The 13451-nt window shown below is 41.3% G+C and overlaps 1 protein-coding gene across 1 annotated transcript in view; it reads left to right on the forward strand.

Moving 5' to 3' along the window:
- Positions 1-1048: 1048 nt before the first annotated feature.
- Positions 1049-13451, forward strand: part of CDH4 (cadherin 4) — a 799140-nt gene continuing 786737 nt past the window's right edge. The window contains exons 1-2 of the mRNA XM_088482827.1: positions 1049-1243; positions 6377-6488. Coding sequence (XP_088338953.1) covers positions 1184-1243; positions 6377-6488 — 172 coding nt within the window. The 5' untranslated portion in view covers positions 1049-1183. The remainder of the gene's footprint in view (positions 1244-6376; positions 6489-13451) is intronic.

Below are 13451 nucleotides of genomic sequence, written 5' to 3' on the forward strand. Positions count from 1 at the left end.
TGTGTTTGTGCCACCCCTTACCTCCCACAAATGCTCTGACAATCATATTGCAGCCTAGCCCATACTGCAACTGCTGTAGGTAATGAAACTTGGCAAATGAACAGTATTAAATAAAATGCTCAACTTCGCAAATAACGGCATTGTGACCATCTCTGAATGAGGCTTTGATGTTTGGCTGCGCACATCACTGTAGAATATGGTACCCAATATCGCAAATTGCCCTGCTCACCAGTATTAGATTGGCTAAAATTACAGCAAAATCGCACATTTCTGTGCGCACCTCTATGGGAGTGAACGAAAATCCACCATATACCGTACAGTAGGTACCACGTACAATCACGTTTAGCTTTGCGATTCGCACTGAGCTGACTCGACCCCTATGTTGTGTAAGGGAAAATTTGCGGTGTTGGTGGTCATGAAGTTCCATTGGCTGCAATTGATTCGCCCTGAGGACTATTCCCATATATTGCATATTACCATTGCTGTCTCTCACTGCCCCTATACTGTACATTGCTGCTTCTCCTCTGTATTGCTTCTTTCGCATCATGATCCCAGTTAGAGTCAGTATATGCCAAACACAATTATTTCTATCAGTTGCTAACATACTGGTAGGGATCACCCTCTCTTCCACATCTGTACAGCTTATACTGCATGTCCCACACGGCTCCGGTGTGCTGCTATGCTGCCGCTCACCCACAGTGCATGTCACCGGGTCCGTGCTGCTGTCAGACTGTCGCCGAGTCCCCGGCAGCAGCACCACGCACAGCAGCTACAATACATACATAGCTGAGCTCACAGTGCCCGGGTGGGCGGGGCGCTGCTGTCAGTCCGAGCACTAGGCGGGACGCGCTCACTGGCATCGAGCACGTTGATGGGCTCGTCTCAAATGTCACTCAGCCAGTCTGTGGGGGCGTGGCTCCAGTGACAGGACCGCTGTGGGGGTGTGGCTCGGGTGTCAGTCAGTGGCAGGGGGCGGGGCGGGGCGGCGCTGCGCTCAGCTGGTGCAGCCCGTTCACCTGCAGCTCAGAGCGGGGGAGAGACGGGGCGGCAAGCGGCAGCGCCCGGGGGCAGCGGAGCCTCATACAGGGACGTACAGGACGGAAGGAGACTGACATTCCAGCCAACACCGGGGGGTGAGCCGGACACTTGGCCTCTAGGATCCAGAGTCCTGTCTGCTAGCAAGATGCCAGGGGGATCCGGGAGCGCTCTGCTGCTGCTGTTGGCCCTGCCAGGGGCACTTGGGGTAAGTGGGAAGAATTCATTCTTCTATTGACCCTTTGAGCATTTTATAGTGTTATCCAGTATTCCCAGCTGTGTGCCCCCTGCCTTGGCACCACTGGCACATGCCCCTCTATGGAGGTGGAGAGTATTAATTGGACGTGAATGAGTTCACCTGTATGAATGAAAAGGGTTACTGTGCGCGATGTACAACCTAGAGTGAAAGGGTGGAATTCTCCTTGGAATAGGCTCCTGAATGGATACAAATGGTTAATCAGGCATGTAACTGCGCCCAGGTATGGGCATGGGGTGAGAGGTTTAGATAGGTATGTTTATTAATGAAGAGTATTAATTGGCACTGCTAATATAATGGGTCTGACCAGTGGGCATGGGGGTATATATGAGTGAAACGGGTTAGTTTGGCATCGGCTCAAAGACTGGTATCAGTGTGGCCGGCATTGGCATAACCCTCTGTGGGAGGAAGGGTGCAATGGGCATGTGCCACAGTGGTGTACACCCTGTAGAGAGGCAGCCTGGCTCCTTGCTCTCCATACCACTATGTGTCTCCTCAGGTGGAAGTTCAGCGTGGGGTACATCTGTATGTGGCCACTGCCCTGCACTGTTACCGTCTGGAATATGTGACCATCTCACATTTGCAAAACTGAGCAGTGAAAGGATGTGACAGTAACTTGGAGATGGAGGATCTGACCACTCAGACATAGTGCAATCACCCTCCCCCGACTGGTACCAGGGCACATGCTGTTTAAAACGAACTGCCGACATCTTGGCACTGATGTATCAATACTGAGCCCTGATTTGTGTGGGTAGTAGTAGTGACAGACTCAACAAAGCACAGTCTCCCATCCCTGTTCTCAGCTATGGAGAGACTCTGGGGAGCTGAGTACCAAGTCATCTGCATTATCCTGCTTTCAATCCAATGGTCAATATACAGTATATAGTAATGCGGATAGGACAACTTTTAGGACAATACATGCCCTGTTTAACCCCTTCAACGTGTAGCTGCTTTTGTAAGTAGGTGGAAAGTCTGTGCATTGCAGAGGGAGACACGGGGGTATAGAAGACTGCATGATCTCTCGTTGCAGGTTGTTATAAGATATTTTATAAACCACTAACCAGCCGTTTGCATAAGTGAATAGATTGACCAGTTGCACAGAAGCCTCTATCCAGGACAATAATGAGAGGGAATGACAGCAGAGGAATGCCTTACAGATCTGCTTTCCCAAGGACTGAATGCAGAAAAAAACCTCTGGCTTGGAATCCTCTGCAGATTTCTCAGCCACTGAATGGGGTGACAGTAATAAAGATGCAGTGTTACCACTGACACAAACATTTTTGTGCTTTGCAAAGTGTCACTGAGCCTGCTTGGTCTCTTTATAACACACATGTCCTGTGACCTGCAGTGATGCTTGCCAAGAACAAAACACTTCATTTCCCTGCTATGAGAACTGGTCACACAAAATGTTTTGTCACCCAAGCACAAAGCTGTTTGCTATATGAAGGAAAAAATAAAAAATAAAAGCAAAATACTTCATTGACTGATAGCTGTTCATCCTGCAAATGTTCTGTATCAGATTCCCCTCTCGCTAGGCTGCACAGATCTCTCCTCATTGGAATTTTAAATTACAGTTTTCCTCTCTGCTGAAATCCTTGCTTTCTGTTCTTCTCTGGTTCAGTGACCTGAGCTGGATGAGCCACTGGTACTACAGGATAACAGCCTCCAGCCTGTCCTTTCTTTCATAAAAAAGCTTGTTAAAATCCAAAGTAAAAAAATGCTCTATGCAAAAATAGATACAGTATAGAGTATATATTAGGTATATCCAAGCAAAGAGCATCAAATCATTCCCTTTCTAAATTGATTCATTAACTGTTTGTCAACCTGTGGCTAATATTTGTTGTGCTACAGCTCCTAATAGCAGACTGCATACTGGGGCTTTTTGTTTAGATGAGGATAGGAAATTATTGGTCTACATGCATGGCACTAAAGGGGTTAAAAGTTCTAGAGACTACTGTCTGGAGGAGAAAGTGCTAGAGATGGAAATCAAAATCTGAATGATCCTTCTTTCTGTCATATATTTGTAGTTTAGTATAGTTAAAATGGTAAATACAACTTTTACTTCCACAATATATAAATGAACTGAAAGAACTGAATAACACATGATCATGTCTCTTAATCTGTCTGCATTACTTTCATCAATATACAGTACGCCCTGGACATGACTGGACCATCAAAGTAGTTTTAATGGAAAATAAAATGAAAACTTTATATATAGTGATATCTGTAATGTATTCATTGGAAGTTGAGATAAATCTGCACCAAGTTCTGTTTTTGGATATCTTTGCGGTCTCTGTGCTGCAGGAATATATTCTCATTCCTAACCCTCTGAATGTTCTACTTCAAAACTTGTCTATCAGAACCATAAATGAAAGTTTTGTGTTCACCTGGGTAGACTTCTGAAGTATGTATGCTCACCAAACCTGTGTTGTATTTGTATTACACTAAACAATCTGCAGTCTCTTCCCTCCTATCTGTAGCGTTCAGTCTAAGATATTGAAATCTTTAATAGAACCAGCTTTTCTAATCCCTTTTTACCTCTTCGGTGTTACATGGTCACCCATTCCTTTAGTCTGTATCTATAGATGGTCACTTCTCACCACTGTCCACTGTTTTGCAAGCTATTGGTCATTTGCAAAACACTGTTAATGACTTGCTATATACCTCCAGAATGAATGATACTGTAGTTCTAATGTACAATTTGCATTTTGGTGCAGTTAATAAAATAAATGTGAGTTTGTTTTTCTGATGTCTTTTGCAAAACCTGCTGTATTACCATGTAGTGTCTCAGTCTGGCTTTATTATCTGCTGACAAAGTGCATGATGTTAGCAATAGAATGAAAGGCTGCAAACAGAATTTTTCTGAATAGTTTGTATCATTCTGTTTTTCTGCACTTAGATGTTCTTGTCATGGCAGGATGGAGATAGATTAATAAATTAAGTACATTTATTTCTGCTTGCCATTCATTATAGGTTTGTGCTGCATGACATCCCTTTCATGTCAAAACAGTTGGGTCCTCATTTGTAACCCTCTTTCCAGATACATAGTAGCAGTCTCCATCATTCAGCGTTAGACAGCTAGTCATTGGTGATCTACATGTGATAAACTTCCAGATATGTAGGTATACAGTATGTGACAACACCGAATCCACCTGCAACATTTTGGCTTTTTACAGTAGGTCTAGCTGAATACGCTAAAGAAACCAAATTCTAATTTGCATATTTGAATTAAGCAGGAGGGGCCTAAGTAATAAATCTTATCTGTAAGTTTAGCTTCTTGAAGCAGTAGTTTATGTCCTGAGCTCAGAAATAAGAAAATGGATATTGCTGGCTGAATCCTCAGAATCATACAAAATCTATTCATGGATTTGATGTCTAGCTTACAAATTAAATGCACCATCATCCTGTTACTTTAAACGCTTCCTAACATTAAACATATCACCGAGCCTAGTTTTATTTTACTTTCTTTTTTTTTGTGCAATGTTCCAACTTTGATATGAGTTTCCAAGTTATCTGTATTCTCTCATAGTGGTTATCTCTAGAGCCACCATTGTGACTTTACCTTCCCTACCCTTGTGCACCCAGACAGCTACAATGTAGAAATTGTGTGCTATAAAGTGCATGGTAACATGAATTCCGCATTACTGTCCTCTGATAGCTTTTGAATTTCATTATTTCTGTCCCTAAATAATAGAGCAAAGGAAGGAGTTTTCGAATTGCAGTATATTTTTTCCCCTAAATAAGAGAGCGGAGGCTGTTAGAGCTAATCAGGGTCATTATACTCTTCGCTGTCTGCGGCTACATATTCCATCCTGAAAGACAGATTGAGAACTGCTACCAAGGAGATATAATCTGAACAAATACGAATTTCATGTGAAACTTTGTGAAATTAAATGTCTGTTATTTCGCTGGAAAAGAACCATAAATTTAACTCTCCTGTTTCTGAGAGTGGCAGCATAGATGCACTGTCTGTTCCTCAGACAGTGCATATATGCTCAATGGCACTCACATTTCCTGTAATTGGAATATTTCCTCTGACTATTGCCATATGCAAGTGAATTAGACAGTGGCATCAGTTTGATTACATGTAATATAAACAGATTGTTCGCATTGTGTATTCTTGTTTTGGATTGCAGGATTGTGCACCAGTGAGTGATACATTTGTATGCTCATGTGCGCTATAGAATATATACTTTGGATCAGGGCTATTTTTCTGGAAAAATAGCTTTAGAAACTATAGAAAAACAATGATATATACATTATATATACTTATATACTATTATATATACATATATAGTATTTAGAAAAGAGGGCACTCAAAATAGCCTTTAAAATAAAAACTTATCTTATGAAAAACGCATTTTGGCCCAGGATATTACGTCATAGTTAATGAGAGGTTCAGGAACTGAGTTCCTGCCTGTTCCTGCTGAAAAATAGCACTGCTTTGGTCATAAGAACTGTCCCCACAGACCGTTTGAGGTTGTCAGTTTATCATTGTCCAGCTGCACAATAGCATTAATTAAGTTCTTTATTCTACGAGTAAATCTCAGTATTTTTTTTATTGTGTACCTATGGGCATCTGTACAGTATCACTTCAGTTAAACAGTACCACTTTCCCTGATCTGTAGGCTGGATTTAATTCTCCGCTTTTGTTCATATTCTGTTAGAGTAGACAACTGCATTGAGTGACTTTTCTTATTTTTGCAATTCTGTATGCAGGATGTAATTCTCAGTATCTGTTTTTTTATTCTGTGTGAGCAGACAACAGCATACAATAGAACTACTATTTTATTTATCATTCTGTATATAATTTTTATTGTATTTTTTTTTTATTCCTTATGCCTGTACTTCTCTTGTTCTTTATGGTGTAAATAAATCTCAGTATTCATTCATATTTACTATGCAGAATTAGTTAACTTTTATGCACTGTGTGTATTTAAAAAGCAATAGGCTATTGTGATGATGTAAGGCTTGATTACTACCTGAAATATAGTACATGGATGACCTGCTGTAATGTTATCAGTTACACAGGCATGCCACTTGTGTTTTACACACTAACAAAATGTTGTGGTGCTTTGCCTATAGGCACACACTGGAAATGTTACCACACTGCACAGCTGTACACCAGGCTTTTCTGAGGAAGGTTACACTGCTCTCGTATCACCAAATATCAAGGAGGGACAGAGACTACTAAAAGGTAAGTGTGAGACATCCAAACCTTTTAAGTGTCGAACACCTTGTTACCTGTGAGTCTGATGATTTCACCTGTATCCTCTACTGTGTTCATGAACAATTTATGGAATACATTTCTATTAGGGATGATTCACACTGTGTCTTATTTTCTCTGGTAGAATGTATTTCTTAAGGGAGCAGTTTGAACATTGCACTATACAAATCTTCCACATTGCTTCTCGTGTCTGTAGCATCTCGTATCTCCGCTAGCATTTAATATCCTCTTCCAGCGTGTTTAATTCTGGAGGGGAGGGGAATGGTTGCAGAGATCTGCTTGCTGATAATGTACAGTTATGGGGGTTAACGTAGGTTCATTGGAATGGTTAATTTGTGGGTTAAACTGCTGCTGAAAAATTAATGTATTTCTATTGAACATGTCTGAGCTTGAACATTTTGGACATAATTTAACATGGTGTAAATATTGACAATTACGTATTTGCTTTCATTCTTCTGATAAAAGCAGATATTTGAATGTTTAGTATGGCTCAGAGCATATGTGTGCTATGTCATGCTGCATTGGATGGTGGGCACAGTTATCTCTCAGATTTTTTTGTACATCAGATGTTCTGTTTCCTTTCTGTGGTATATGTAATTCACACATTTGCATTATTCATTTCATGTACCAATAAACTACACTCTTCACGCTGTGATGTCACTGCATACGGTGCAAGAATCAGCTCTGAGGATTAATGGGCTGGGTGTTTTGTATTGTTTGTCTATGGAGAGAGAGTGAACATATGTTTTAGCAAATGGACAAATTCTCAGAGGACCTGCATGCTGAGTTCAGTATTTTTTAATACACTAATCTGCAAGCATTTTCTTCCTCATTTATTATTCCAGTACTAGAGGTGCTGAAGTGGACCAGCTTCCAAAACACAGTGGAGGCCACATTTTTTTGAGTTGAACCTATATTCAGTGTATCAACTCATTAGAAGCAAGTAACATCAGTAAGGCATCAGAGAGGCATGAGGCACATTGGACCTCATTCAGAGTCGGTCGAAGCGCCCGCACGGTCATACGCCACCGATGCTTGCTATACTCCGCATGCGTAAAGTTCGCAATGCGCGTGCGCAAACTAGCCGCTACGATCAGAAATTTCTCTCTCCTTGAACACAGCCAGGTCGGTAGTTTGAGTGACAGATTGAGGCGTTTGTGAGTGGTAACAGGGGAAGGTGCTTGAAAACAGGGGAGTGGAGATCCGAACGCAGGCGTGCCTAATTATGCGAACGGCGTTTTATGGGAGTGCATACGGATTATGGGAGTGCATAATTAACAAAGTAGCGTCATGGCACATGTGACATGGGAGGTTTTTACACTGACATGATCGTAGAGCTTAAGAGAGGGTATGGTCAACCTTAAGCTCTACGACCAGTTCCGATGGTTCCCGATGGTCCCGATTAATCCTTATATGCCCGGAGATGATGTGCAATGCGTACGAGAAGGGGGCGTATTTTTTTTAAATCCGGCCGCTTCCTCCCCTTGGTCGGCCAGCTACCGATCCGAACTTAGGGACGCAACTTGCGAGGGAATCATTTGCATATCCGGACCCTTTTCCCGTACGACCGTGCGGCCGCTTCGACCGACTCTGAATGAGGTCCATAGTTCCTACAGACGCCCTATGCTGCATTCTCCTGAATATCAGTTCAACCTAAAAATGGCTGTGTTATGGGCCTACTTTAATGTGGGATTTTATGAAGAAGTAGCCATGCTGTAGTGTACATTGCTCATCTTCTATTCAATGCAACCCTGCAAATGGATTTCTCAATTAGTTTATGACTCTGGAGACTGCATGACTTTGAACAGGGTTGCGAAACTATCAGGACTCTAACTGATGCAGAACTACATTTCCCATGTTGCTCAGCCTGTGGCTGCAGTGATGAAAGGTGGCTCATCAATGATTTAGAGGGACCCTTGGATTACTGCAGACTTGCAGATTCTCGCGGTTCTTTACAGCTGTTGTTCCAGTTCAGTGCTGTGCTTATACCTCAGAGGATTTAATACAAAATTAAAGTGTCATATGTATAACACAAAATTCTTTGAGAGATGACATTGTAATTATTGCCAGTGAGTTGTTCTTGTTCAGTTGAGATAGAGACTGGAGCAACAGGAAAGTCTTAATAGTATCGCAACAAAGTTGTTTGTTCACATTTGCTTTGAGATTAGGCAACAATTCTGACACAAGTTAGTTATGCATGTATCCTATTGTTCTTACAGTTATAATCTAGTTCACCCTAGATTTAATCATTCGTACAGAATCATCAGCTTGTCTCGGGTATGGTTGTGAAAGTGTTTATGTTCACATTAAAGAATTTACAGGGAGATTTATCAAGCCTCCGAAACAGAGGAGAAGTGTACATGTGCAGAAATTGCCCATAGCAACCAATCAGCTGCAAGCTATCATTTGTCAAGTACTTTATAGAAAATCATAGGGAGAGGCTGATTGGTTGCTATGGATAACTTGTCCACTCTGTTATCTTCATCTTGTACACATTTCCATGGTCAGCGTTTGTAGTGCATTTTTTATGCATTTCAAGTGAGATTTTGACACATTTTCAAATGATGCTGCCCCATATTGACAATGACCCACATTTTACCCACAATTCCATTTCCTGTTCCTTAGTTTCTGATGGACTCCTTCCAGGTTAACGGACTCCTGTTTCATTAGGCTGTGCAGAATAATTTTTAGTTCTAAAACATCAAAAATAATTTGAAACCTCACCTTTGCACTCCCATATGTTTGCATTTGCAGCCAGTAATAGCAGAAAACTTATCTGTTGATGCAATTTTTTAGAAACTTGTCTTTTTCAGTTCTACAGGCACCACACCTTCCAATGAAGCTCGAAAGACCAACTTGCAATATGCTTTATTTCTGCAATAAAAGATGGGAAATGTCATACTGCTAAATGGCCTTAAAATGCACGGGCGGATTTAGGGGTCAGTACGCCCTTAGGTATAACAGTAATGGCCATCACCGCCATATCATTTTATTATTTTCATTGTTTGATTATAAGCCCTCATTATGGCGATTAGTAGTTTTGTATAATATAACCTAATAATAATAAAACAAGCCATGAGCTATGACATTTCATTTATTTGTAACTATGTATACACCTTTACTAAATAGGCTAGTTTATAGGGCAGTGCCCATTTACACTCCATTCTATATGGTGTATAGTATGTTAAAGAAGACATTTTTTGCAATTACTGGTAAATTCGGACTGACAGAAATGAAACATACCTCCAAGTGCCGCCACCATGGCCATCGAGAGCTCTGATTGGCCCAGGTACTGGCTAGAGGCTTGCCAAATTCAGGAGACTTGTCCACGCTCCCTTCCAAAAAAAAGCCTGCACTCTCAGCACAGGGGGGTGTCTTCAGGGGAGGGCTGGGGGTGATCAGTGCAATCACCCCTACCTGTATCACTACTGCTGCAGCAACAGTTTCTGCTCTCTCACTGCCTGATGTGCTGGTCAGGGAACTGGGCAGAGTAGTGACCCAGGCCCAGTAGTGACCCAGGCCCCTCTAACCAGTTTGAGTAAGTAGTACCCCCTTCCCTTTTCTCTTGGCACCCCTGGCCTGCCCCCCCCAGCAAGTGCTGTTCCTAGGCACATGCCTCACATGCCTAATGGGAAATTCACCACAGCAAAAGCATGCAGCGTAAATTTCAATGCTAAGTGCTACTGATTCTGCATAAAGATGTGAAATGATTCATTTAAAATAATTTGTTGTAACTGTTTACCACATGCCTAACAGCATAAGAATGCTTACATGTTAATGTACCCTAGAAAACAATCAGAAAGGCTATCTAAGCAACAGCTAGCTATAACATTTTTCACTTTCAAAACACAATTTTTCCCTCAGACTTGGGCTAATGCTGAGTTGAACATGAATGGATCCCCCAAAAAGTTCTAAAAAGATACACGTACAAGTTATTTACACCCATATGCTGAAAAGGATGCATCACAATATGCAGCCAGCTCCTCACCAGTAGCATATATGCCAGGTTTATGTCAAAGCATAAATCAGATACACATACTTAACCATGTCATTTGATTTCAATTTTAAAAACAAATCTATAATACAGCAGGTACAATGGCGTATCTGTAATGGGTACAGGGTGTGCGATGAACACGGGCCTCTGGGACCAGGGGGGCCCACACCACATAGTCTGCACCCATATATAGTTATACTTACCTCTCCGCAGTCTAGAGAGCTGCTCTGCAGTGCTGGGCCAGTGCTGAAGAACAGCAAAAAATCACAAGGTAAATGGCTACGACCATTTTCCTGGTGACTTGCTCATGTGTAGTACAGATGTTCCCAGGAAAAAGGCGCCATTTTCCCAGAGACCTGTGCATGCGTGGTAAATTCTGGCACCAAGCCAGAATCTCCTGCGCTGCCAGAGAGGAGGGGGCCCACACTGAGTCTGCACATGGGCCCTCTCCTCTTTTAAAATGTCCCATAGCAGATATAGGGATCTATTTATCAAGCAGTGAAAAGTGTGGAGAAGTGAACCAGTGGAGAAGTTGCCCATAGCAACCAATCAGCTTCCAAGTAGCAGTTATCAAGTAGGTAGGAGCTGATTGGTTGCTATGGGCAACTTCTCCACAGGTCCACTTCTCCACACTTTTCACTGCTTGATAAATAGACCCCATAATCTTTTTTTTTCATGTACAAATGAAACTAGCGAAAAGTATTTCTAAAATATACTTACAAAATCATGTATCATAGACACAAGCAATGAAGAAAGCACTATAAGCTTCAGAGGTGAATATGCAATCAGACAATCAGAAGCCGCTAGCTAGTGTTTATTTGCCCCAGACCCCAGGCACTCTCAAGTGACACTGCTACTGACTGACATCTCTAAATCTCTATGTAGGTCTACGTTAGTCACAATTACACAAACAAACTCTTAAGGGTAAATTTACTAAGATGAGAGTTTTTAGAAGTGGAGATATTGCCCATGGCAACCAATCAGATTCTACTTAACAATTAACTAGCACCGTCTAGAAGATAATAGCTAGAATGTGGTTGGTTGCTATGGGCAACATCTCAACTTCTAAAAACTCTCACTTTAGTAAATTTACCCCTTACTGTACTCACACTGCTTGTGCATGCTCCTTAACTGTCGCACCTCCCCAGGTGTAAGGAGTCACAATTAGCATATCTACATACAGTCTTTTTTTTGTGGTACTACACAGTACAAATGTCCAGTAGTGTTCTGAGTGTCCACCTTTAGCAATATAACAACAAGGAACAATCTGCTGATTCATGTTACTGATGTACTCAAGAAACAGTTTACACACTTGCAGCGTGACTTTACTCATTTTGATATTGGGACCTATCTATCATCAAATATTTGCAGCATATTCTCTGAAAACACCCGTTTTCGGTTGGGATATTACTGTCCCTCAATTTCCGACTTGTGAAGCTGTCAGATTTACCAAGCTCCCCTGCAGGTAATGCTATCTCTATAGGCTAGACTTCACAAAATATACCGGCCGCTGCATATGCGTGGTCAGTAGACAGAAGTCACGAGTCCCTATAGAGGAGTGAATAGAGCACTAATGTGGTCAATTCACTCCGAGCACATCGCAGAGACGGGGTTTTCTGAGCACCTGTCCCTGCAAGTGTTACTTAATACATTTGGGCGGTATTATGACATACTTCTTGCTATTTTGGGCTCTGGTATTGCATTGGGCATGTGATTATTGCTAAATGGACCCCATAGTGTTTAATGTATAGTGATCACAGTTAAAACAAAATACACCTACATACATAAAGGGGCCTATTTGTCGAATAATATTTGCAAAATATCCCCTGAAAACACCCACTTTCGGGGGAAACCTGCAAATATTAAGAACTAGCTGCAGTACCCGGCGTTGCCCGGGATTTTAAGAATGTTTGTTTACACATCATCCTCCAACCAACTAGCATAGTCATCCAGCTACCTCGGTGCAACCTTTTGGACATAAAAACACTATTGTGAGGTGTGAGGTGTTCGAAGGAAGTAGGACCTGTAACGGTGTAAAGCAGACTTTGGAGATAGAGGCATTCAAAGTTTGTAGGATGTACAGTGTAAACACGGCCAAGAGCTTCTGTTGCTCTGATACCAGGATGACCATCTACTGGACTCCCTGTTTTCTGCGCATAAAAACTTTGGGAGAAGCATTCCACAGTACAGCAGGGTCCTTGCAAAGTCATCATTTTGACACAGTTGGAAGAAATAAGTAAATGTTGCGTAATTTGGTATAGTCAGAGAGCTGAGAATGCTGTCAAAACCTGCTAAAGCTGTCTTCGATAATAAACATTAAGATCCTGACAAAACGCTTGCTCCAAGGCCCTACCCATATGCCGTGAGGCCCTACAATGAGCGTTCAGCATAATTTGTGGTTTTAAATTAATTAAAAGTGAACAGTAATTAATTTCGATTTAAAATTTTTTTAGTTGCCTCCGCCGTGTTTTAATATGTTTGTATGTAAAATGTCACGATCTTCGCTTGTAAACTGTGGATTTGTATAGAAAGACAGAATTACAGAAGGACAAATTTTCGCTTTGATATAGTAAAGAAGATAGAAAAGAAAAAATAGTAGACAAGCTAAATCCTTTTGTAATTATGTACCTGACCTGTATGGGGCGAATGCTATGCAAAAATTCTGTTTTTTAATTAATTAAAAAGTAACAGTAATTAGTTTTGATTAAGTAGAGAAGATAGAAAAGAAAAAATAGTAGATAAGCTAAATCCTTTTGTAATTCCATACCTGACCTGTAGAGGGCGAATGCTATGCAAAAATTGTGGTTTTTCATTAATTAAAAATTAGCAGTAATTAATTTAAATTTTACATTTTTTTTAGTTGTCTCCGCCGTGTTTTAATAAGCTCGTATGTAAAATTTCACAATCGTGGCTTGTAAACTGTGGAATTGTATAGAAAG

This window comes from Taudactylus pleione, unplaced genomic scaffold (assembly GCF_031769625.1).
Source record: "Taudactylus pleione unplaced genomic scaffold, aTauple2 ptg000018l, whole genome shotgun sequence".
NCBI lineage: Eukaryota > Metazoa > Chordata > Amphibia > Anura > Myobatrachidae > Taudactylus > Taudactylus pleione.